At 30.3% G+C, this 25,721-nt stretch overlaps 3 protein-coding genes across 6 annotated transcripts; 1 reads left to right on the top strand and 2 right to left on the bottom strand.

Moving 5' to 3' along the window:
* Window positions 1-3,351: 3,351 nt before the first annotated feature.
* LOC101508249 (uncharacterized) lies at window positions 3,352-4,865 on the top strand. Its single transcript, XM_004502771.4, has one exon. It carries the CDS (start codon window positions 3,766-3,768, stop codon window positions 4,507-4,509), a length of 744 nt encoding a protein of 247 aa, XP_004502828.1. The 5' UTR covers window positions 3,352-3,765; the 3' UTR covers window positions 4,510-4,865.
* A 2,174-nt stretch (window positions 4,866-7,039) lies between these two features.
* LOC101507829 (U-box domain-containing protein 62) lies at window positions 7,040-12,055 on the bottom strand. Of its 4 annotated transcripts, none has more exons than XM_004502770.4 (8): window positions 11,368-12,045; window positions 10,946-11,249; window positions 10,317-10,398; window positions 8,839-8,896; window positions 8,328-8,416; window positions 8,089-8,178; window positions 7,926-7,996; window positions 7,040-7,481 (listed from the first exon to the last, which is right to left on the bottom strand). In XM_004502770.4, exons 1-8 carry the CDS (start codon window positions 11,846-11,848, stop codon window positions 7,340-7,342), a joined length of 1,317 nt encoding a protein of 438 aa, XP_004502827.1. In that variant the 5' UTR covers window positions 11,849-12,045; the 3' UTR covers window positions 7,040-7,339. The 4 variants fall into 4 exon arrangements, 3 of the variants coding, with proteins under 3 accessions (XP_004502827.1, XP_027190606.1, XP_027190607.1); XR_189922.4 differs by having other exon boundaries at window positions 7,414-7,481; window positions 8,089-8,183; window positions 11,368-12,053; XM_027334805.2 differs by lacking the exon at window positions 7,926-7,996 and having other exon boundaries at window positions 11,368-12,053.
* A 7,288-nt stretch (window positions 12,056-19,343) lies between these two features.
* Window positions 19,344-23,715, bottom strand: LOC101507516 (probable LRR receptor-like serine/threonine-protein kinase IRK). Its single transcript, XM_004502769.4, has 2 exons — window positions 21,792-23,715; window positions 19,344-21,078 (listed from the first exon to the last, which is right to left on the bottom strand). The coding sequence occupies exons 1-2, from the start codon at window positions 23,249-23,251 to the stop codon at window positions 19,626-19,628; spliced, it is 2,913 nt and encodes a 970-aa protein (XP_004502826.1). The 5' UTR covers window positions 23,252-23,715; the 3' UTR covers window positions 19,344-19,625.
* Window positions 23,716-25,721: the final 2,006 nt, after the last annotated feature.

The raw sequence follows: 25,721 nt of genomic DNA, 5'->3' as shown, positions 1-25,721 counted from the left end.
CATTTTTGTTCATTGCACCTATTTTTATGTCCAATTGATTATTGCAATGATAGGTACATTACCAAAAATTAAATTCAACAATAGAAAATAAATTAAAATTTAAAAATATATTGTTAATTTTTCTTCTTCCTTTTTTAGTATAATAAATTTAAGTTTCAAATGTTAATTTCAGGACTATGATATCCTGTGTAAACAAGTTTTTTTTTTTTTTAAATGTTTTGCTAATTCATTATATATAAATATAAATAATAAACATATTTTTACATTTATTTATATTATTATATCATTTTTTTTAATTATTAATATCATATAGGTTTTTAAATTAGTGAATCTTCTGTGTGTGCTATGAAAAACCTAAACCATTTATAATATATGTTAATATATAAAATTGGATTTAACCTTAGGACATGGGCATACTTTAAAGGACATATAGTGTAATATCTATTTAAAAAAATGAAGATATTTAAATTGTAATTTGTCAACAACAAAAATTATTCTGTAATATATGACGGTAAAAACCAAATCAACTTGACTAAAATTTGAATGATATAATTAGTGTAAAAAATATTATACATTTTTTTACCCTTTTTAATTAATAAATTAATATTTACATCATATATGAGTTATATTTTTTGTGAGAGAATCCTTTACGCTACTTATTTACATAATTTTCTAAAGAAACTCAAATTATTGCAATTGTTTATAATATTTCTTATGATAAACAATAATACTAATATATATATGCTTTATTACATTTATTTATTTTCACTTAAATTCTTATGCAAAGTTTTATTAAAAATAACATTTCACATATATTTTTATTAGTAATTATGCATGGTACATGTCTCACACTAGTATATATATATAAAAAATTATGTTGTATATAATAGTTCATCTTCATTGGTGACAATTTTTAATCATAAATAAGATAGTTATTTTTAAATTTATATCAGTAACAACTTATTTTATGTATCATAGTTCAATCTCATAAATGATACTTTATTATGTGTATGATAATTATTTTAAATTTTTTAACTGATGACTACTTGTATGATAGTTCAACTTCATCAACGTCAATTTATATACGGTACCGTAATTATTTCAAAGAACATCATTTCCATTTTTAAAACCACAAACCAAAATAATTATGTTGCAACGATATAGATTAAATACATTAATTTTAATCATTCAACAATCTCTTATAAAGAGAACCAAATGTAGTACTTTTTTTAATCTTTTGATTTAATTCAATGTTTAACCAAAAATAAATAAAATATAAAAATATTATTAATTCAAACTCAAATTCTTTGGATCAATTCGACCTTAAAAAAAATCACTAATACTTGAGTTCATCTCTTTTTTTTTTTTTTTAATTAACTTGACCTACTCATTTCATGTCACTCATATCTATATGCATATTTTAAAATTGATGACATGAAATAGAAAACTAATTTGTATTAAAAATGTGTGTATATTAAAGTGATGTTTTTTATTTTAAAATTTTAATTGATAAAGTACAAGCTGATAATTTGTATAAAATTTCAAGAAACAAAATATATGGTTTTGTTCGTTAACTTCTAAAAATTTAACTAACCCAATAAAAAATAAGTCGATTTAATTTACTTTAATTGAGTTGACATTTTTAAAAGTTATTTTTCAAAAAATAGATTTTTTAAATTATTAAAAAACATTACATAAAATTTTTCTATAACAAAATACCAAAAATACATAAACTATAATAAGAAAAATTATATATAAATGATTAAAAAATATTTAAATACAACACACTTTTTTTAAGATAACATTATTAATATAATAAAAATAAATAAAATATAATAATTATTTAAGATACCAGTGGTCATTTCATATAACATGTTAAACCATATCCAAATAAATAGAGATTGAATTTATTTGTTTTAGTTTAATAAAAAAAATCAATTTATTTGATTTCAAATGAATTTTTGAGTTTATTAATCTTTTATATCCAGAAATGAAGCTCACAACACACACAATTAGAATTTATGTAAAAATATGTAGTGTATTTTTTTAATTATATTTTGTTTTTTACATTTTCTTATAAAATAAAAATAATTTTTAGTGGCCGTTGAAAATGAAACATGGTTTAATTATCTTTTAACTTTAAATTTTTTAAATATGTTATCTTTCAACTTTAAAGATTTTCAATGTGTTTTTGCAAATATACTTAAAACGTTATAAACATTTTTTCAACAAATATTTAGAATATTTTAAATTCAAATGAATTAAATAAAAATATTTTAATTGTACAAAATTCAAGATAAAAAAATAAAATATATAGATTTAAAAATCGAATTTTAGACATATTTTTTATAGATAAACTTTTTATATTATTATAAATATATTTGAAAAATACATGTTCACTCAAGAATATATTGAGTTAAACAGCAATTATGTAAAGACGAAAAATTATATTTTTATTTATCGGTCTAAAGTTTAAAAAGTTGAAAATTATAGTGACAAACAATATATTTAAACTAATTTTAAATTAAACACATAAATCTTTAGACACTACTCGCTTCATCTCACAACTTTTATCTAATTGTTCTATATAATTAATACTACATAATCACTCTAAATTAAATATTTTATTTTCTCTCTCATAAATACAACTTTAAATGCTGTGAGAACCTAAATGCTGTGAGAATCAATTAAATCATTTATTATAGGACGGAAAGACTATACTTAGTCGTTGCATTAATGTCCACCCTAACTCGTGTAAATTTTTATTAATGGAAAAAAGTTAATTGGGAGATATAGTATAATTTATTCTGCAACTGTCGATTAACGGTAACGTGAATCACAACTAAATATCATTGAATTGCCAATTATAAAACGGCCACGTCCAATAATTGTGGCCATATACACGCCTTCCGCATTTTAAATACCACGAAAAAGCTGACGTGGTTGCCAACGTGTCATTCAGTTGCACTGTATTGGCCTAGCTTTAAACAAAACCAGCGTCCCGCGTGTGCCCGTCTTCGCAATCCATGCACTTTTCGCGTGTAACCTCGTGGATTTCTCGTATTAGTTTCTTTACTTCACACACCGACCACGTCCCCAATCACCTACACACATCCCTTTTACACACCCTTACCTCTATCTCATCTATACCGTCTATTTTTGATCAACTTCTGATCCTTTCAACCCTCGTCGCGTGTGAACCTCGTGGAGAAACACAAAGCCACGTTCCTACGCAACCAAATCCCGTGCCATTCTATTGCGCATTCTACTGTTACCCAAACCAACATTACCGCATGCAACCTCACATCATATAGCGTCCAACACATAAATAATCATAAATCACTGGCTTTGATAACAAGATCCGCAACGTACCCTATGCGAATAAATCTCAACTGCACAGAATGAAATCCGCTTATTGAAATTGCGTGGAAATTTCAGTTCCATTCTCCCAAAGCAAAGGGAATCCTAGTCAGAGGCCACGTCAGCATTGAATCGCGACCCTTGGTTTGATAAATACACGCATCACTCTATTTATTATCCGCCATTAATTTTGAACGCGTCACTTAAAACAACAATCATCGTCATAGCTTCTCTTATGTGTGTTCTGTATCTTGTAAAATTCACATTCTTCTATTTTTTAATTATCATTTAAAAAAAAACCAAAAAAAAAAGCACGAACCCACTTGCCTGTTTCCGTTTTCTCATTCTCTAGTTTCTTCTGAGTGTTGTTCGACGTTTCTTCTCCTGTCATCCTCCCGGAAGAAGATGGCGTCGTCATTAGGCATTGCCTGCGGCGGAAACAACCATTTCGCCGCTGGAATTTGTGGTCAGAAGAGGTGCGATGTCAATCGAGTGGTATCGTGTTCCATCGCGATTGGTGATTGGACTCGATCGACGGTGAGGAAAGGGAGAATCTCGGCGGCGGCGGCGACTGTGACAGCGAGAGGACAAGAGAATTTTAGGACGATTGTGGAACGGCAGGGGAAGCGCGGGGGAGAGAGGAGCGACGCCGTTGAGGCTCAGGAGAAGCTTGATAGGTGGATGAGGGATTCAGTGGTGGAGATTGTGAAGAATTTGAAGGAAGCGCCGTTGCTAGTGCAAGTTTTTACAAAGAGGAAGGGTGAAACGGTGACGCTGGCGACGGAGAAGGAATTGGTGGTGGGTGATTGGGAAACGGTGAAGGAGAGATGGGAGACGGGGGAGACGCCGTTGCCGGAGGGTGTTATATTTGTGGAGGAGTTGGGCGGTGATGAGGCGGAGGATGGTGGCGAAAGTGGGAGAAAAGAAAGAACTACGAAGGTATGGGGGGTAGTTGTTCAGGGGAAAGGTGTCGGGTGTGACCCGGTTTGTTATTTGTTGAAAACGAGTCGGGTTGGATCCGGACCCGGTACTGGAATGGGTGTTTTCTCGACCCACTTTTGCTTGGTGAGAGTGAAGAGTTTCAGGGAAACCGCACAGTCTCAACTTAAGAATAGTTGGCTATTGCAAAGTCACTGGCTACAACAGTGATCCATTTAATTTATATATTCATATTGTATAGTTTTTAAAAGCAATTTTTTTTTAAGTTGCTACAATTTTAGTATAAATCAAAGATGTGGATCTGTACAGGACTAAAGCCAATATTATTTGCTCTAATTTGATTGATCGATCGATCAAACCATCAAAACACCACTTGTTTCTAGGGGATTTTTATTTGTTTGTTTTATTGATCATTATGGGATTCAATTCAAGATTGAATACATGTTGTTCCGCAGTGATGCAATTGTAGTAAGTATCTTTGTGGATCTATATACACAAGGAATATGAATGGATCATGTGCACAATGTGAAATAGTTCTTTATAAATCTTACTCGATTCTTCTAGTAGATCTCTTCTTTCATTAATTGTATGTTTTGATTTTAAACAAGAATTTGGTTATTGGTTGGCATTCTACGTAGGAAAATGTTACACTTAACTCATTAACTCGTTTATCTATTTTTATTGATTTAGGAGATAGATTTGAGTTGTTTTTTGAAAATAGTTGAAGTTCACTTAACTCAAATCTAATCTAACACTTAACTTATTAATTAAAAATATAAAAGCTCAAAAGCTCATCGTCTGTTTTTATTGATTTACGACTCATTCCTCTATTTTTATTTTTATTGATTTATGAGATAGATTTAAGTTGTTTTCAAAACAATTGAAAGTCACTTAATTCAAGTCCAATCTAACACTTAACATAGTAACCCAAAATATAAAACTTCAACCTTGAGGGTTGAAAAACCCAGCCTCTTTTCAATTTTGTTCTTCCCCTTTCTCTATTACATATTTTTACTAACTTTAAACTTTTGATATTTTTGTGGTATAAACTTTTGTTTACTAGTTTTTTATAGACCATTAAATTTATAACATCATCTCAGTGATCACCATGTAATCTATGTTTTAGATAAATAAATTTAATGTTATACGTTAAATTTATGTTATCTGATATAGTATTAGATTCAATGGTATATTAGGTGGTATCCAATATGAATATCTAATAAAATGTTCAAAAGTATATCTTACAATTTTTAGTTAATTTTAATAATATATTACATTATTTATTATCATTATAAAATGCGTTTATTTACTATTAGTAAGAGTTCACTTTTATACCTTTTTATATGAACGTCAAATGGTCAATATTAAAAGCATTGATATATTTAGGAGACCTTTAATGTAACGAGTTACATATTTTTGAATTTGGAGTAACTCTCTTTCTAAACATATACTCATATAGTGTATTTATTTCAGCGCCAGACTCTTAAAAAAAATGATATCAATATCTAATGTATACAATAAGTCATTATAGTAAGCTTTGAATGGAATAATTAAAATTTAAACTCCGAGAAAATCTGTTGATATAGATAAAAAAAGTGGAGAGAAAATAGGGACAGTTAGAACAAACATCTTGGCTAGGCTAACATTTACAGATTTAAATATCAAATTAAAGATTATATTAACTACTAGGATATTAGCCTATAAAAACATATATATAAAAAAACTACTAGGATATTACTCCAGCGCATAATATATATTAAATTTATTACTTTCTTCTCCGTCTCTTTTTATAAATACATTTTTAATATTTTACATATATTAAATAAGTGGATAATGTAATTAATGTGAATATTTTATCAAATTTTCCGTTGTAAATAAATGTATAGTATTGACTTTTTGCATTTTAAGATACTTTGTCCGGTCACATTTATAGACAAAATATATTACTTTCATGACTATTAAAAAAATTAGTTAAATACAATTAATTTTTTAGATTTCATATAAAAATAATCCAAAATTATTAAATTGTTTATTTAAAATATCAAACACTCGACTAATGACATTAAATATCTTTTTTTATTAAAATATAGTTATATTATAAATACTAGTATTAAATTATTCAAAGGTAATTAATTTTTATTTATAATAGTGACTAAGCTCACTTTTTTATTTAAAAATAGTCATGCTCACTTTTTTATTTACAATTGTAATCAGAGGGAGTGCATTAGTAGGGTAAATTTAAAATGGAAAAAAATAATACATTAAATATTTTGCATTGAAACTTATATTTAGAAATAAAACAATTACTCAATTGGTGCTTATAATTAAGGAAGAGAGAGTATTAATGGTAATCTTCCATCAATTTGCATTAAATAACGAACGTATGCAGTGGTGATACTGGATTTGCTTCTGTACAGTGAATTTTTGTATTTAACTAACTGCTGAATGTCTTTTTGAGAAAGGGAACAAGCTGTGAAGTCTCGTGAAAAAGTTGGTCCCCTACTCTTGATTCTCAACATGTAACAAACGATTTTTCTGACTAAATTGAGCCTTTTACCAAATCAAAGAAGCTGACTAGAAAATAGTCATTTTCCTTATAAACAAGCTCTTGGTTTTACATTGGGTGCGGGCATGGACAAATTAAAAATCCGCCCCTTTTCCATGCAGTTTCACTTTTATAATGCATTGTAGCCTTCCTGATTTCGTGGAAGATACGAACACTAAAAGTAATACTAAAGTATAAAATCAATTACTAATTTACTACTATTGAGTAAGAATAATATTTTGGTTACAATATTTTCCATTTGAATATAAACCTGTTATTGTTGTAGTCTGCACCCATAACAAAATGGTTGCTAAGATACTATACTCGCAACAAACACAAAGCATTACAAGGCTTATGCATTTACAAACTCAGATAGCACAGTTTTCTTGCAATAATACAATAGTAGAATTACCACATGAAATTATGTTTAGGGTGTTAACGATAAAATCTTCAAAATCTAGTTGCAATTTTAGCAGAAGTATTATCAACCCTGTTTTATGATGGCGTGCGGCAGATCTGAAGCCAATTAGGTCCCATGTTGTTGGAGACAGGTTTTGAAAGATCATCAGAAACCTTAGCAAGGGAGCGATACTGCAATTTTACACTTTCTGCATTGTCCAATGTCTTCACCACATACCTGCACATAAAAGAAGTCTTTTCATTAACTGCAAAAGTAATCGGATTATCCTTTCTTTGCTTCCCTACTTTTTATCAACCCGTAAATGTGCCGTTACTTCAAAAGAGGTAAACAAACTTAATTATCAAAACCCTCCTCGGAACATATACCAGCTATAACAATAAATTAAACTTCAGCAACTTTGCTCCCATAAGCACTATGCTAGTACAAACATTTTATTATACTTTTATTTCATAGGCATCTTGGATACAAAATCCAGAAAAGATAATACTATTAAATTTTCAATTTTTAATCGTCATAACTTTAATATTTCACAAAATATTTGTATTACTAATAACAACGAAGTTCACTTCCACTAGATTCTATCAAGTCAGTTTTATCAGTCAGTAAATATATTGGCATGTTACTATATTAATAAAAATAAACATAGCAATTATCACTGACCATCCATTCAGGCATTGTGTTGTTACAATAGCTTCACGGCCAACAAAGCGTTGTGGTGTCCTTTTATTCCCCTGATCCATTTTCTCTCCAATTACTTATGTAAATTTTAAACAAAACTGAAAATATAACTTTCACAAGTATTCTCAAGCCTTTTTAATACTACCTTTATGATAACCCGGTCTGTCACAGCAAATGGAAATTGAACACCTCTATTCCTTGGTGGTTCATTACCAGCCAACTCTCCGACACCACCCTGTCCTATGTGAAATATATCTCGTATTAAAAATAAGAGATGTCAAGGTAAAATATTATACGAAACTTAAGTAGCATAGGTGTTTCCTGAATTTTTTTCCATGTCTCTCTGTGAAGGTATAAACATGCTTGGGCAATGGAGATACACACCTGATCAAATCTTTCTTTTCTTCTTTTGGATGACCGGTAAAATTGTGATTCCTCTTCCCGTCGGTATGCCTGCACAGCGGCTCGAAGTGCTGTCAAGGAGCCAGCAGCACATGAGAAAAATGACAGAAAGAAAATCAGAACATTGCAGAAAATATTAGAGTATTCTACTTTATATTATAATTTAGAATCAGTTTGTCAGAAATTCAAATTTATTCAATAAAAAAATATACATAATACATTACAATCTGCACTTTGCACCATACTGGATACACGTAGTGCACTTCAAAAGGAAAAACAGGGGGGAGACATCTCCTCAAAGATTGCTAACCAATCCCTTCCCCTCGCAACCTTTCATAGTGGATAAGCATAAATACAAAAACAACCCATACACAAAAGAGCACCTAACATAAGAGTATAAGTAATGAAAAGAAGGGAAAAAAGAAGATCTTATCTATGTTTGAGACCATAACATATGAGAAGAATTAATTGAATTTCAACGTAATTTACTCACACAAATTTGGAGATATCGATTCCTCAGATGTGGGTTGAGAACAAGTACAACAAGCTTTCTGAAAAAACGGAAAAAAAAATGCACCACCGTGAATATTAGCTAGTTAGCCACATGCAACAAGTAAATGTAATATTTTTACAGGCAAAATGAATGTTCACAGATCGGTAAATCTGAATTTCGACAGCATACTATGGGCAGATCCATAACCCAAAGATATACAGACAGATTAAATGACCATATTAACAGTTTTCAAATTTTTAGTACATTATCAACATAGATGAAAGCAGGGCATTTACAAGTCAACTTTAAATTATCTACTAATCCTCGTGAACGATAAGTAGAATTTGATTCTTATAAGTAAACAGGAAAAGTATGAAATAAGGCTACATAAAATCCATGCTGTAAATCTTGGACAGCTGTGTGGTGCAACCGACCTCAATATTGTTATATTTATTTAATAACTTAAACTACATATATGTATATACTATTAATGAATAATAAGTAAAATAAAAATTATATTCGTTTTTATAATTGTCGTTAGTATTATTATTATTATTATTATTATTATTATTATTATTATTATTATTATTATTATTATTATTATATATTTTATTCAGTTAAAACTTAAGCGTAAAGACCTGTTAGATCACTTTACCAGAGGCCAATATTCACGTCAGCCTATTATTGGCCCAAACAAAACAACAAGCTTGTTAGATCATTTTGTTAATATTCAATACAACCCTAGAATACATCTGTCAACCCAACAGCCATAGGTCGCAACACCCTAAAACATATCTAACTAGTGTCAACAATGTGGTCTCTTCTTTTTTGTTATTATTATTACTTATTATTGCTGTGTATTATTATTCTCCTTCTACTGCTGTTTGTGATTCTATCCTAGCTCTTCCTCCTCCCTACTTCTCCTAAGGAGGTCAGAAGGTAGCCTACGAAGCTCTCCCATTCTGGAGCAAGTATGCGAGGGAAGAAAGGCTGTAAGAAACAGTGAGAAAGTCCAAGTTCCCCACATCTTTTTGGGGTTTTCCTTCCCCTATACTATTCACGCCATCTATTCCACATTTTGGCCACGAATCATCACAGCAACATATTTGTAAGGGTATCTTTGGTTTTATTGAAAAACCTCCCCGGTGCAGTGCTGTAGCGCAGTCCATGCGCAGAAGCTGCTGCTTCGGGTTAACAACCTAGCATACTATGTCCATCCCCCTTCAATAAATTTCTACCAACTTGCATATATTCTTCGACTTGAACTTTTGATCAACGTTGATTAAAATCTGGTTCCTGTATTTTTATAAGAGAAATTTGAATTTGTTGCAAACAAATACTTATTCATAATGTCATTAGTAGCTTTAAGAAAAAGAGGTTGAAAATTACCATATCCATAGTTATTAACATTTTTCAGATGACTAGTCACAGAAAAGGTCAGTCTGAAAATTATGGCATTTTGATGGCTTAGAACCCACCATTCTAATAACATGCTGTATTCCGCCTCCACCAAATGAATGTCCACAAGGTAATATCATTGCATCATCCATAAGAGTTCCACTGTATTTTCAAAAGATGAAAAAATCAAATATTAAAAGTGTAGGTATGAAGAAGCAGCACAACAAGCATACAAGATATCAGCTGGTGAAACTAATATAATCCCTATGCTTGCAAATAAGGAGAGGGAAGTAATAACACCAAATAAGATTTTGCTGTTCTGCATGAGTGATCAACTAATGCCAAATAGACTATCTCAATAAGTTGGAATATATGGTTTTGTAAATATCTGGCCTCAAACTTCTTTTTATGCATCATTATAGAAGTTCCTGTCAGATAATAACCCCAAATTTAAACACAACACCTTCTGTGATATCTATGATTTCTAGGAATAAGCTGGTGAGAATGAAAATAAATATAGGTGCACAAAGCTTTTTAGTAGTTAACGTGAATTTTACAGGACAGTGCAGGGCAATTAAAAACAAAAGAATAGATGAAAACCATTAGCAATAAAATAAAATCATGAAAATCTTATTGCTCAACAATCATAACATAAAAAATAGAGCCTATAACCCACTAAAACCCTAATCATGAACTGAAAGAGACTTACGTAACAGGATCGGAAAGAATTGCCCTCAATGACTCCCCTGACTCGCTCAAATACATGGCATCCTTTCTTCCACTAAACCCACAACCATTATCATCCACCATAACTTTCTGCACAGAAGGCAACCCTTCCGTGCCTTGAAGATAGTGCGAATAGTACTCCTCACAGTCAGTTTCAGCAACGGTTACAGAGTTCTGAGTTTTACCCAATCTTTCTCGCTGATGATCTTCATCAGTAGTACCACTCGCATTGTTATGCCCCAACTGTACAATATTACCGTCCTTTCCCAATATCTCTCTACCAGAAACTTCAATTCAAAAAAAAGACCAAAAGGATTAAAATGTGAAGGTTAAATTCTAAACTCAAAAGTAAAGATGCAAAATAAAATTAAAAAATTAAAAAGAAAAATCTTCGTTCATTCATACCATAAGGGGAATGATGCTGAGCTTTTCCATTTGCAACACCACCGCCATTGTTATTGTTAACGTCTATGATTGAATTTGAATTGCGCTTGCTCACGTCACCAATACTGACGAGTCTGTCTACTACGGTGTCTCCATCGTCGTCTTCATCATCATCGTCTTCTCCGTCGGAATCGTCGCTACTGGGAGTGTCCGCGCTATAGTTCAGTACATCTGACTGGTCCCGGCGGTCGGAGCGATTGTCGAAAACGTTCCGGCGAAACTCCGTGCCATGTGTGGGGAAAAAATGACCGCGATTGACTGTGAACATCTTTTCATCGATGAATCCGCCGACTTCTCGAGTTTTAGGACCAGGATCACCGACATGTCGCTGTGGAGCACCGCTGCAGTTGAAGCGCATATGGTCATCTCGGAAGACGTTGGGAGAGGTTAGGCCGTTTTCGATTCTCTGATCTGGACCGAGACCGATGTCTTCAGATGACATGGTAGGAATCGCGAAGGTCAAAATTTTGGAATTGGGAAGAATCAATTAGGGTTTGAAGAATGGAGACAGTGTTGGACGTAAAACGGTGTCGTGTTAGCTAACTTGTATGACACTAGCAGCGTCTTAACTTGCTTTCCACTTGTGACATGCCGATCGAGGGGTTCACCAGGAGATGCCAGTTTAGAACGACGTCGTTAGGCACACTTTCGGGACATGGCTGATATTTGGGCTTTTCCAAGTTATGTTACTTTCTTGTTGTTGTAGAGTCCAATCCAATTCCAACGCATTTTGGGCTCGTTTACTTTTGCATATGATTAAGAAGAGTGGTCTCGGAAATTATAACATTTACCCTCAATTTTAACTATACCCCCACAATATTTTAAAAATATTAAAAAAAATTAATTTTTTTTCTATTTTATCAATTTAATTCATTTTTTTCTTTAATATTTAAAGATTTTCGGCCTAAACAATTCAATTTTCAATAAAGAAGATTGAGAAGGTCTGTACCGAAAATATTTTTAAAATTTTGTAGTACAAATCTTCTATATATATTTTTAGTTTTTTATATTAAAAATTTTTTTAAAAGGTTTTTGGTACACACCTTTTCAACCTTCTGTACTGAAAATCTTATAAAAAAAATTATGTTATTTTTCAAAAGCTTTTATCAAAAATTGAATTGTTTGGTCTGAAAATTAAAAAAAATGAATATGAGTTTGTAAAATAGTAAAAATTAAAAAACAAAAATTAAGAGTAAATTTAACCTATTTAAAATATTGTTGGACTAGGTAAAATTGAGCGGGACAGCAAAAGAAGATTACAGGAATAGTCTTTTTTGTTTTTTTAACAAAATTAATAAGAGTATGCACCATATTTTTCCACCGTTAGATTAACTAAATATGATGATAAACCGTTCACACCAAATCTTTCTCTCACCACCCAAATCATCACAGAACACCCCCTTTGTTACTGTTACTGGGTTGGATGGGGTAAGAAAGATGAAAAAGCATAAAAGAACGAAGGAAAGAGGAGATGGAACACCATCATTGTCGTGTGCGGTGGTGGGAATCTAGGTTGTATTACATTTGCTTTCTTGGGGTTGAATGAGGACATAACCCTGTGTAGTAGATCTATGGTAGATCCAGTGAGCTTATATCATCCAAAGGGGAAAAAGTTGTTGTATACTGTGCACCATTTTTATTGGTTTGTACTTGGTAGAAATAGCCTGTTTTGAATATTATGTTTCATTGGATGTCTATTTTTCGCTTCCATATTCTCATAACTTTTATTGGTAAATTAAATAATTGGCGATCTTATATATGTTTATTTTATAAAGTTAATTGCAACACTACTTCTGATGCCATATAATCTTTTCAATTTTCACTTGAAGACAAATAATTTTACATGTTGCAACATTATTTTGATCACGCCAATTAGTTATCATAATTCCTCTCTTTTATAATTAGTTTTTGGTCAATAACTTAATATTTTTCATCTAACAATTTTTGAATGTGCGGTTTATATTCAAATTGTTTCACCACACCGCACTCAAACGATCACTCGATAAAGGTTGGGTATATATGTTGGATATGAATCTTCATCTATTATAAAATATCTTGAATGTAATTTTGATGAATCAAAATTTTCAATATTAAGAGGAGAGAATAAGCAGCAAGAAAAAATAATCACTTGGAATGAATTGTCATTATCTCATTTTGAGCATCGAACCAAACAATGTGAACTGAAAGTTCAAAAGATAATTCATCTACAAAGCTTAGCAAACTAACTTTCAAATACATTAACTGATTCAAAAAGTGTGATTGAATCATATGTATCAATTGATAATAATCTAATAAAAAACGAATGTCCATATTAGACAATCCAATGTTGCAAATGAGTCTCAACCACACATAAAACATGGTAGACTAGTTGATTCCAAAAATAGAACTCCTCAAACAATAAAATAACCTAAAAAGAAATATGGCTCAAGGGAGGATATAGAGACTTTAAAAGATTATTCTCACATAATTAACATTACAGTCCCATAAGAGACTGATCACATACATGAAAATAAATAGATCTACAAAAAGTAGGTCAGCATTGGAATTCGATGAAATTGACATGAAGCATATGTTCACAATGTATTTGCATATTAAATGACAATGAAGATCATGAACCAAGGTTCATTAAAGATTATAGACAATGATGATTGGCCAAATGGAAATATGCAATGGCAGCTGAATTAAGCTTGTTTTCCAAAAGAAAAGTTTTTGGACAGGTGGTCTGAAATCAGTTGGATATAAATGAGTTTTTTGTGCGAAAACAAAATGAAAATGGTGAAATTGTGAGATACAAATTCTTACTTTAGATTTTTTTTTTAGACATATTCACTTATAGTGAACACAACCATTTCTCGATACTTAATTAGCTTTTATAGCACATGAATGACTTAATTTTCACACAATGGACGTTGTTACAACTTATTTATATGGTTCACTAGATAGTAACATTTACACGAAACTCCTCGAAGGTTTTAATTTACTTGATGTGCATAGTTCTAGCTATCGAGATGACTACTCAATCAAATTGAACAAGTCTCTGTATGGGCTAAAACAATTTCGACGCATGTGGTACAATCGTCGCAATAAATATTTGATAGATGATGAACATAAAAATACTCAATTTGTCTATGTATTTTTTTTAAAAGATACGAAAATGAATTTGCTAAAATTGATGACATAAATATCATAGGTACTCCTGAAGAGCTTCTAAAAGTTATAGATTGCTTGAAAAAAGAGTTTCTGATTAATGACTTGAGAAAATCAAAGTTTTGTTTATGGTTACAAGATGAACATTTGAATAATGAAATGTTTGTACATGAAAAACATATACAGCAAAAGTGCTTAAGCATTTCTATATGAACAAATCTCATATATGTTGTGCACTCCAATGATTATGAGATCACTAAATGTAGATAAAAATCATTTCAAACCTTGAGAAGGGGATGAAAAATTGTTTGGTTCTGAAGTACTATATCTTAGTGCAATTCGAATACTTATGTATCTTGTTAAATACATACATTCTGATATATCATTCTATGTCAATCTATTAGCAAGATATAGTTCTTCACCTACACAAAGACATTATAGTGGAGTCAATTATATACTTAATCAACTTATAGGTACAATGAATATGAGTTTGTTTTATTCCAAAGTACCCAAACTTAATTTGATTGGTTATGAAGATGCATGTTAATTTTCAAAGTTTCATATTTGTAAATCACAAACATGTTACTTGTTTACATGCGGCGGTACAACCATTTCGTTGAAATGTGTGAAACAAGCCATAACAACAATGCCATCAAATCTTACAGGACTTTTAACACTACACAAGACAAGTCGAGAATATGTTTGATTGAGGTCTCTAATTTAACATATACAAGAGACATGTGGTTTGTCTTTCTGAATAATGAATGCAAAAACTATTTATAAAGATAGTACTTCAAGCATTGCTCAGTTGGAATACTGAGTACATTTAAGAATATCGAATAAAATATATCTTTTCAAAAATATTTTTTACTCACGATCTTTAGAAAAATGGTGATATAAACATTCAATAAATTCGTTCGCGTGATAATCATAAAAACCATTTCACAAAGCCACTTTCAAGTATAATCTTTGAGAAACTGATACAACAAATTGATCTTTGAAGTCTCAGATATGATTGTCTGGTTGAGGGGGAGAAACACAATTTTTTTTTCAATTATCCTAAAATAATACTGTATTATTTTTCCTTCACTGTTATTTTTTTCCACTGGTCTTTTCTAGTAAGGTTTTGATGAGGCATGTCATCGTGGACATTCAAGGGGTATTGTTATGAATATTATGTGTTAGTGGATGTGGATGTCTATTTCTTAAACAATTGATGATCTTTAATGTTCTTTCACATACTTACGTTTGTCCTATAAATATGACTTATCTTGTTTTGTAAAGACACACTTGAGAAAGAAAAAAATATTATAGTTCCAATTTCTTTTATTCTTATCTTGCTCTTTTTTTATTTTATTACGAACAAAAGTGATTTTTATATAAATAAAAAAGTAATTAACGAGTTTCGACTAAAGATAAATCAATAAAAACATATGAGTTTGAACCCTAGTTGAAACAACTTTTTTATGAGACTTGCTTAACACTTTGCCGAGTTTTCAATTATTAGAGCCTCTTATTTAGGAGCTGAAGAGGTAAAAAATATATCATAAATTAAATGTTATGTTAAATAAGTGTTATGTAATATTTTTGGACTCTTAGTAATTTTTTATTTAATAAAATAATATCTATTTACACCTCAACTCTTCATATATCACTTCATCTAAGTTTTGTCAAATCAAATATATTGTGATGTGACACCTTCAAAATACACATTGCTACCACTATTTTCTATTGCTAGCTCACATCCACTGTTCCATTTAAATTTCCATTTTATTCTTTATTTGTTGTTCTTGCACAAATTTTATAATCGAAATTCACTACCTCATATCATTATTACATAATTATGTCATATAATAAATTTGGTGGCTCTCACCTCTCTATTAAAATTATTCGACTTATATTCAAAAATTGCAATGTAGCTTTAGTCCATCATATCATAGAATTCATTGTATCCTCATTGTCTTCCTTCTATTTTCACTTCCTCAATAGAAAATATTGAATTCTAAATGTGGCCCTCAATCTTGCACTTGAAATAGATTGCAAGGGTTAATTCAATTACAAAGTTGAACGAACTTAATATGTCGTTGTTATGTCTGAATTTGTTGGAGTTCATAATGTATTAGTTTGCTAACTTGCATATTATTATTATTATTAGTCTAACTTATTATAATATGAGTGTTCTTATTATTTCTAAATGATTTTCTTTAAGTACACTATTTAAATGCAACTGCATAATACTGATTAATTTTTACTAAATAATCTATCATATATGTTTTATTGGAAACTTTCAAAATGTTATATAATAAAATACTAATCATTTTTTATTTTAGAGAAATATCATTGGTTGAATATCAAACTATGGTGTAATCTGATTTATACAAACTCTCACATAAATCTTGAAATGCATGTCTACTTTGTTTAAACAAAGTTCAAAAGGTGATAGACAATTTTAGCATATCGGTACTCTCTAAGAAATTTTAGTATATGGGTAGAAAGTAAATTAAATTTTGAGTATATGATACAAAATTAAACATTAAAGCAAAAAATAATTACTTCAAATAAATATTATAACTTTGATGTTTTAAGTCATTCTTAATCATCTTGAACATATCCAGAAAAATGTCATAGTAAATTACAATAAAAATCATACTAAAAATGATTATTTTTTTATGTTTTGTTTAATGTTCATAAATTCATTTTCCACCATTAAATCATTAAGTTTCACAATATCTCATTTGATCCAACGATGAGACTTATTAATCTAATGGTTGATAAAAGTTTGTGCATGATATAAGACTTATCTCACATGTGCAATATAAAATTTATTTATTTATAATATATCATTCAACAAACTACTAATTATCTTTCATTGTAAATTCAAATAATAAAGTTTATAAAATTTGTTTTTTTCTTAATTTATCGAAACATTTAATAGAGAAGATAGAAAATGGGCCAAAATATGTGGAAACACTAACTTAAGAGCTTCAAATTCTTCAAAATACATGAAGATGGCTAGAGCTTTGATCTTCACGTTTTAAAAAATACATTTCAATAATCTAAATCTATAATTCAATTTAATCGTCGCGTTATCTGTAATGTGTATGCCATTACGTTATGAATGATACACAGTACACCAACAAACAAAGTACAAATCATGATCTGACTCAATTGGGACGTTAGAGCACTCATGTAGCAAGGATGGTGTGAACCAATTCCATGGGGTTAGGGGTTTTTTTTGGAAAGAAAACTAAAGGTTATTTTTAGGTTAAATATAATTTAATTATATAGAAGTTTATTTTTTAGATTAAAAAATTATATTTTAATTATATTTAAATTTAACGGTGTTATAGTTTTTGTAATAGAATTTGAATGAAATAACTATTTTAAAATAAAGTTATATGTACAAAATATAAATCAAATAAAAAAAACTTATAATAATAAATAAAAATATATTATAATTATAAATATCAAAGGTATATTTAAATTTTTAAAAAAATTATATGTAATGTTAAAAAATATATTAACACAAATATATATTTTAACATAAATATATAGTGTAAAATAAAAATACTATAATAATTTGATTCGGATATTTAATTTAATTTGGAATGATGTAAATTAATTTCGGTAAAATTTAAAACAAAATATGAAAAACAATCAAATCAATTTAAATCATGTTTAGATTTATCAAATCTTTAATATGAGTATTATATTCCTGTACACATAACTGGAGATAAAAATAAAAATTAAAGAAAATTGTGTATTTAATATAAAATTTTAAACTAAATATATCAAATCACTTTTGTTTATGAATAAAACGGATGAAGTAAAAAGTGCTATGAGTATGAGAGTTAAAAATTTTAAAAAGAAGAAGAAGCCACATGCCCCACATGGAAAGAAAGAAGGCAATTGGGACATTGCGACGGAAAGAAAGCTTCTATTCCGACAGCATCATATCGGGAAATCCAATAATTGAGCATTTCTTATTTTCTAATAGACTCGCCACTTCCTTTGGTTACTCGAGAATCTAGGTTTCATAGGAACATTCAATTACTCAGTCTCTTTATCACTTTTGACTTTGAAATGTTAATCTTATTTTATTAGACCGTGTTAACAAGTCCTTCTTAAAGAAAAAAGTTAAATTTTTTTTTTATTTTTTTTTATTTTTTACGATTTTAAAATATAAATGCACTTTGATAAATTAACATTCAACAACGACCAATGTCAAGTTTATTTTTGGTCAACAACCAAGACCATTCCAGTTTAGATACCACAGAAACACGCTTGCTATGGGTTTCATGTTTCTACCAACAAATTTATTATTTTTTAAAATAAATTGTTGAATTTAAAACCACTATCATTTGTAAATTTTAATATTAATTTATAATAATTTACTATATTATTAAAATCTACCAAAATTAATATTATGTATAATTATATTATTAACGTCGATTTTAATGTGGTATAATAGTATATAAAATAATTATAGAATAATATTAAAATGATATTAACCTTAAATCTATCAGGCAATTATGAAAAGTATTAATAAATAAGTGTAACTCAAGTGTAATCAGTCTTTGCTATTTAAAATGAATTTAAATAGATCTCATTATTTTGTGAATGTTAGAAAACACGGGATAATCTTTTTCCGACATTTCCAACTAGATTATCCACCAAACAAAAAAGAGAAATAAAAAGACAGCACTAACTGATACTACTACTCTCTTGCATGCGCCTCACCGAAAAAGCGAAAAGCTGTCTAAAAAGCAATGAAGTGAGACACCAAAACAAACAAAGAAGAATACGAAATATCAAATTGGAACACTGGTGAAAAAGAATCCGGTATCCTACATGCAGCAATAGCACCACCACCACAACAACAACAGAGAAATCTTAATCTTAATAGTAAAACAAACTAGACACTAACAAGAAAATAAAATTACATTAAAAATAAAAACAATTTCTCTGTCTCTTTAATTAATAAAAAACCGGATTCTTCTTCCCCGGATTAACCCATTCATTGGTCTCTCTAATCTCCTAATCAAGAAAATAACAAGTTAATTCAATTCAATTCAATTCAACAACTCTTCTTGTCCTTCAGAGGGGCATCTAATTAGCTCCAATATGGTAACTACCTCTCCCATGTCTGGCCTGTTAGATGGTACTTGTGAAGTACATACCAAACCAAGCTTAATCACAGGAATCACTTCTTCTACCGGGAATTTACCTTGAAGCCTCTCATCAATACATTCTTCTACCCTTCCTTCATCCAATGCTCCTCTAACCATGTCACAAAGTACCACAACATCATCTTCCATATACTCTACAGGCCTCTTCCCTGTCACTATCTCCAAAACCAGAACTCCAAACCCATACACGTCACATTTCTCGGTTATTTTCACTGTTTTGCAGGCAAACTCAGGTGCCATGTAGCCGAGTGCGCTCTGAATTTTGCTGCTCAAGACGTAGCGATCAAGCATTGGTAGCAGCCTTGCTAGGCCAAAATCCCCTACTTTAGGTTCGCCGTAGCTATCAATAAGGACGTTGGTTGACTTAATGTTGTAGTGAATAATGTTAGAGTGGTGCAAGTGAGCTAAAGCCTTTGCTGTCCCGAGAATGACGTTGAATCTTTCGTTCCAAGAAAGGAAGTTTTCGCCAGACCCTTCGTGGAGATGCTTATATAAACTGCCACGGGAGACAAACTCGTATATGAGAAGTTGGAGCGATGAAGTCCAATAATAGCCTTCGAGTTCGACGAGATTTTGGTGTCTGACTTTTCCTAATTTCTTCACTTCCCTCTCAAAATCTTCTTGAGACTTCACAAGGCTTGACACGGTGAGCTTCTTTATAGCAACTGAACGCCCGTCTCCAAGAACTGTTTGATACACTGCCCCGAATCCTCCACGCCCAAGCTCACAATCCTTGTTAAGCAAAGCATGAGCTCCAGAGCTGAAATCAGGCTCACCTGAAAACATGACAAGCTTGCCAGAATTGGCATCTGTTGTTGGCGAACGGCTGAACTCATCCCCTGCAGAAAAAGCAAGGGCGACTGGAGATCGAGATGTGGTGGACCGAACCCGGAGGTTGAGAACAGTGATGCTAATGACCCCAATTACAATGACAGCAGCTGCACCAATAGCAATGAGTGCTGAAATGCTGAGGATATTTCTCTTGCGACCCATCGTTGGTGAAAGTGAACTCTGGTCAGGGTCAGTAGTAATGTTGGGATTCAGAACAATAGGCTTTGGGAGTTTAGTAGGGCATTTTTTGTTCACAGCAGAGCCACAAAGAAATGGATTTCCAGAAACGGAAGAAGGCGAAATGGTGTTGAAAAAACCACCAGCAGGCAGTTCACCTCGAAGGTTGTTGTGAGATAAATTGAAGGTCAGCAGATTGGGAAGGTTGGCCAGTTGCTTCGGAAGGATTCCAATAAGGTTGTTGAATGATAAGTCCACAGTTTGCAGGTTGGATAGTTTTGCAACTGTTGCAGGTATCGACCCACTCAGTCTGTTCTTCGACAGAATCCTACACAATGAACCAAAAAAGAAAAGAAATAAATATCGAAGCAAAACCGGAAGTCAGAACCATAATAAAAATAAGAGCAGGTCAAATGTTACATGAGAATTAAAAATTTAGCTGAAGACTATAACAGTGATAAGATAGTGCCCATTGAGGAATAGAGTAACAATCCATGAAACTGTAATGGCAAAAACAAAATTAAAGCCACACAGCAATAACAGATAATTGATGTACATAATATAATAAATATCCATCCTCTAAGATGTATGTATTATGGATATGTTGTCTTCAACCTTTTTGCTTTTTTATATTGTAGAGTATAGGAAAAAGTAAGAAGTATCGCTGAACAAACATGGTTACTGCCGGAGATGTAATAATACATAAGCAAAATGGCACAAAACTATATATCAGACTGAATCAAAGTCAAGACTTTTTCAGGTTGTTTTTTACTTATCATTTATAGAACAAGAAGAAAACAAGAGACCACGAGAAAAGTCTCCATCAAAGGGCATATATTATCAACCAAGAAGAAACATCTAGCTTCAGTTTAAATGTATCTATCCAAGTAAATAAGGAAAATATTAAACACTTTCTAACCAAATATGTAGCATGCAGATTAGCTAGATCCTTAAATAGCTCACAGTAAATATAAGCATATCTCCACATGTTTAAAATAAAATGCCAAAACAAAAATAAAGGCACAGGGAAAAGAAACTTACAAAGTTGTTAATGCAGAACAGTTCTCAATTGAGGTTGGAATTTCCCCAACAAGGAAGTTATTTTCCAAAATAAGCTCTTTCAAGGACCCAGCTCCACAAATTTCCCATGGTATGCTTCCGTTTAGCTTATTATAACTCAAATCAAGACTAGAGCACGTTTTCAAATCGCCAATTGTGGCCGGAATATGACCACTCAAAGAGTTATACGATAAATTCAAAACCCTCAAGCTGCTTAAACCCGAAACACCAGAAGTGATTTCACCAGAAAATGCATTGTGAGAGAAATCCAAAACTTGAAGACTCTGAACCGCAACTTCAGTAAAAGAATACAAAGGGTTTTTCAAGCTACCACTCATTCTGTTTTCTGCCACCAAAACCTTCTCCAAATCTGACCTGAAAATCCACGACGGAAGATCACCAGACATCAAATTCTGGCTAACATCCAAGGCCAATAGATTCGTGCAATTCGCCATAGACTCGGGAAGGTTACCAGTGAAACCATTTGCAGAAAGATTCAATCTTTTCAATGACCAAAGGTTTCCTAAAGAGTTCGGCACCAACCCAGAAAATCTATTCATAGAAAGATCCAATGTCTGAAGACCCTTCATCTCACCAATCCACTCAGGAACATCTCCTGAAAAAGCATTTCCACGCAAACTAAAGTAACCACACAACACCAATCCTTTCAAATCAATAGGTAAACCACCAGTGAAAGAATTGTCACCAAAATCAATAGACCTCAAAAGCAAACAACTTCCAAACCCATTAGGAATCTTCCCGGAAAAGCTATTCCTCGCCAAGTTAATACTCCTCAAATTCTTCAAAGCCGTAACATCTTGAGGAATATCACCTTCCAACAAATTATCAGACAAATCAAGTGACCTTAGTCCACTCAAAGTCCAAACTTCCTTAGGAACAGAACCCGAAAACTGGTTAAAAGAAAGGTCAATAGTAGCAATAGCTGAACACGACCCTAAACTAGAAGGTATGTTCCCAGAAAACATGTTCCCTGCCAAAGAAACAACTCTCATAGACCCACATTGTCGAAAAAAATCATCAGGAACAACCCCTGAAAGATTATTTTTACTCAAATCAAGAACCCTAAGGTTGTCAATGATAGCAATATTAGGGGCTATGTTCCCAGTGAGATTATTGTTCGCCAAATAAAGCCTACGAAGAAACTGCAAGCGTTGTAAACCACGACCTATTCTTCCGGATAAAGAAAACCCATTAAGGTTAATCTCTACAACCCTGTTGGATCTAGGGTTGCATTTCACACCAACCCAACTACCACCACACGCACTTTCATCGTCTTCGTTCCAAGATGTTAATTTTCCCTTTGGATCTTGTATATCTGCTTTGAACACAATCAACCCCAAAACGTCATCGTTTAGAGATGGGTTCACTGAACTCACTTTCACCAGAAGCAGCGAAAACAAGCACACAAGAAAAACTTCCATTTTGGATAAAAATTCTCAACTAAGCACCCATCTAAAATTGAGCTTGGAAAAACTCAATAAGAATGTTAAAGAGTACAAATTTGGAGAAGGAAAGTAGAACTAAACTTCAGAGTAAGCTTGAACAATGGAGTGTAGAGCAAACCCTAGAAACGACTTGGAAGAGAAACAATAAGGAAGAAGTAAAGTTGAAGAAAAGTAGAAGCAAGTGAGCAAGAGTGTTGTTTAAGAGAGGATTTAGAAACCATTAAATTAAATGTTAGAACATAAGAGTTGTTGTGGACGGAAAAGTAACCGCGGGGAGGAAAGAACCGGTGGTTAGTTACCGGGAAATGTAAAAATAAACCGGGATTTGTGAGAGGGGTGACCGGAAGTTTCTGGGTGGCGGTGTTAAGTAACGTCTCTCTCACTCTAATGGAAGATGGAAAATGTCTCTCTCTGTCTGCTGTGCTTTGCTGTTTGCATAAAGGAATTAATATTCGATTTTTATTAACGGGAAAAAGGGGTCCTGGTTGGTAGATGGGAAAATTAATATGAATTATCCACGTGGCGTTACGCATGCGGGGTTTCAATCCTACGTGTCAGACAAGTCATTATGGCTTGTTATCTTTTGACGTGGATGGTTTAGCTGGCAATTCAACTTCCAACAATACCCCTCTTTTACATTTTTTGTTGATATAGTTTATTCTCCTTAAATTAATTGAAGTACTTAATGATATTAATGATCTAATTAATTTAGGAAAAATTAAATTATATAAAGAAGATATTTTTAATTTTTTTTTGTTTAAATTTAATCATGAGAGTGAAACAATGTTAAATTTCTTCAGAAAAAGTTTTATAATTTAATGTAGTTTTATTTTAATTGATACATAATATTTGATTTAAATCAATAAATAAATAATGTTTAAATAAATTGATTGATGAAAAATTTTAAAATCAGTAATTTAATTTTTTATTAAATTTAAAATTTATTCATCTTTTTTTTATTTTACTAGGCTATTTACTTTAAATTATAATAAATAGATTATATACTTTAAAATTTTAATTATTTGTATATAATTTAAAATATGATAAATAAATTATTTATTAATTTAAATTTTTTATTTATTTTAAATTTTGATAAATAAATTATTTTAAATTAAAATTAATACTATAAAGAATAAAAAAGGAATTTTAGTTATAATAATGATGATAAAATTAATATAAAAAATGATAAGATATAAATTTAAAAGATGTTTGAAATAACTTATCAAAAACATTGTAACCTATAAGCTCATTAATGAGTGTTACAAAAGATAAGTTGTGTGTCTTATCAAACATCCATAAAATTCATTACTACATTCAAAGTCCATTTAATTAAATAATTATAAATTATTATATAATGTCTTAATTTAGTGTTTGATGATCGAACATCATAACTTAATCTAATATTTTATTATATCAAATATCTCTGGTTAAATTTTTTATTCTGAATATAAGTTGAGTTATAAATTAAGATGATAAAATAAGAACAATATATAATTTACTCAATTACTCTTAAAAATATAATTTGAAATATAATAAAATATTAATATAAAAATAATTTATAAAATATAATATAAAATATATAAGTATAATCAAACATAAATATAAAAATAATTCATAGAATTTGATATTAAACTTAAAAAATGTTTTATGATTTTATCGCAAGGGTAGTTTTATCTATTTATATAATTTAATAAATTAATATTGAAAATATAAAAACATGAAAATTAATTGAAATTTTAAAATAAATATAATGTTTTACAATGGTATTTTTTCCATTTACATGTAATATATATCATATCTTTATTTACATCCTAACAAATAAAATATAATTATAAAATTAGCAGTGTCAATTGATCGTTTTAAATATGAAATAATTTTATTACATATTTAATTTTTATTATTTTTGGTTAATTTTTAATAGTTAAAATATAATAACTTCATTTAAAAAAAACTAATATGTAATTATTGGTGTTGGTATATATATATATATATATAATGATAAAATGTATATCAAATAACTTCATTTAAAATACAATATATATATATATATATATATATATATATATAATGATAAAATGTATATCAAATATATGACAAAATAAAATATTATCATATGAGTATCAAACACATAATATGATAACATTTATCATGTAACTATATTTTCTTATCTTGATTTAGTTTTATATCACGTTACATTTCTATTATATCATATACATTAAATGGATCCTTAATCTCTAATTTAAGAAAAATATTGGCGCATCATGTGTCTCAATTATTAAAAAAAATAAATTCAATCCAGTTCGTATTATTTATTATAATTTTTTTTTATTCCTCTTTAATGTGATATATATGTTTACTAGAAATTTAATTAGTGTGAATAAGACATTTAATGAAATTATGTTTAAATTTATAGCATTAAATAAATCCAATGGTCTTTGTGTTTTTT

This window comes from Cicer arietinum, chromosome 5 (genome assembly GCF_000331145.2).
Source record: "Cicer arietinum cultivar CDC Frontier isolate Library 1 chromosome 5, Cicar.CDCFrontier_v2.0, whole genome shotgun sequence".
In the NCBI taxonomy this organism is placed as follows: Eukaryota; Viridiplantae; Streptophyta; class Magnoliopsida; order Fabales; family Fabaceae; genus Cicer; species Cicer arietinum.
The sequence above is the reverse complement of the archived record's forward strand: the minus strand, read 5'-3'. Positions and strand labels throughout refer to the sequence as shown.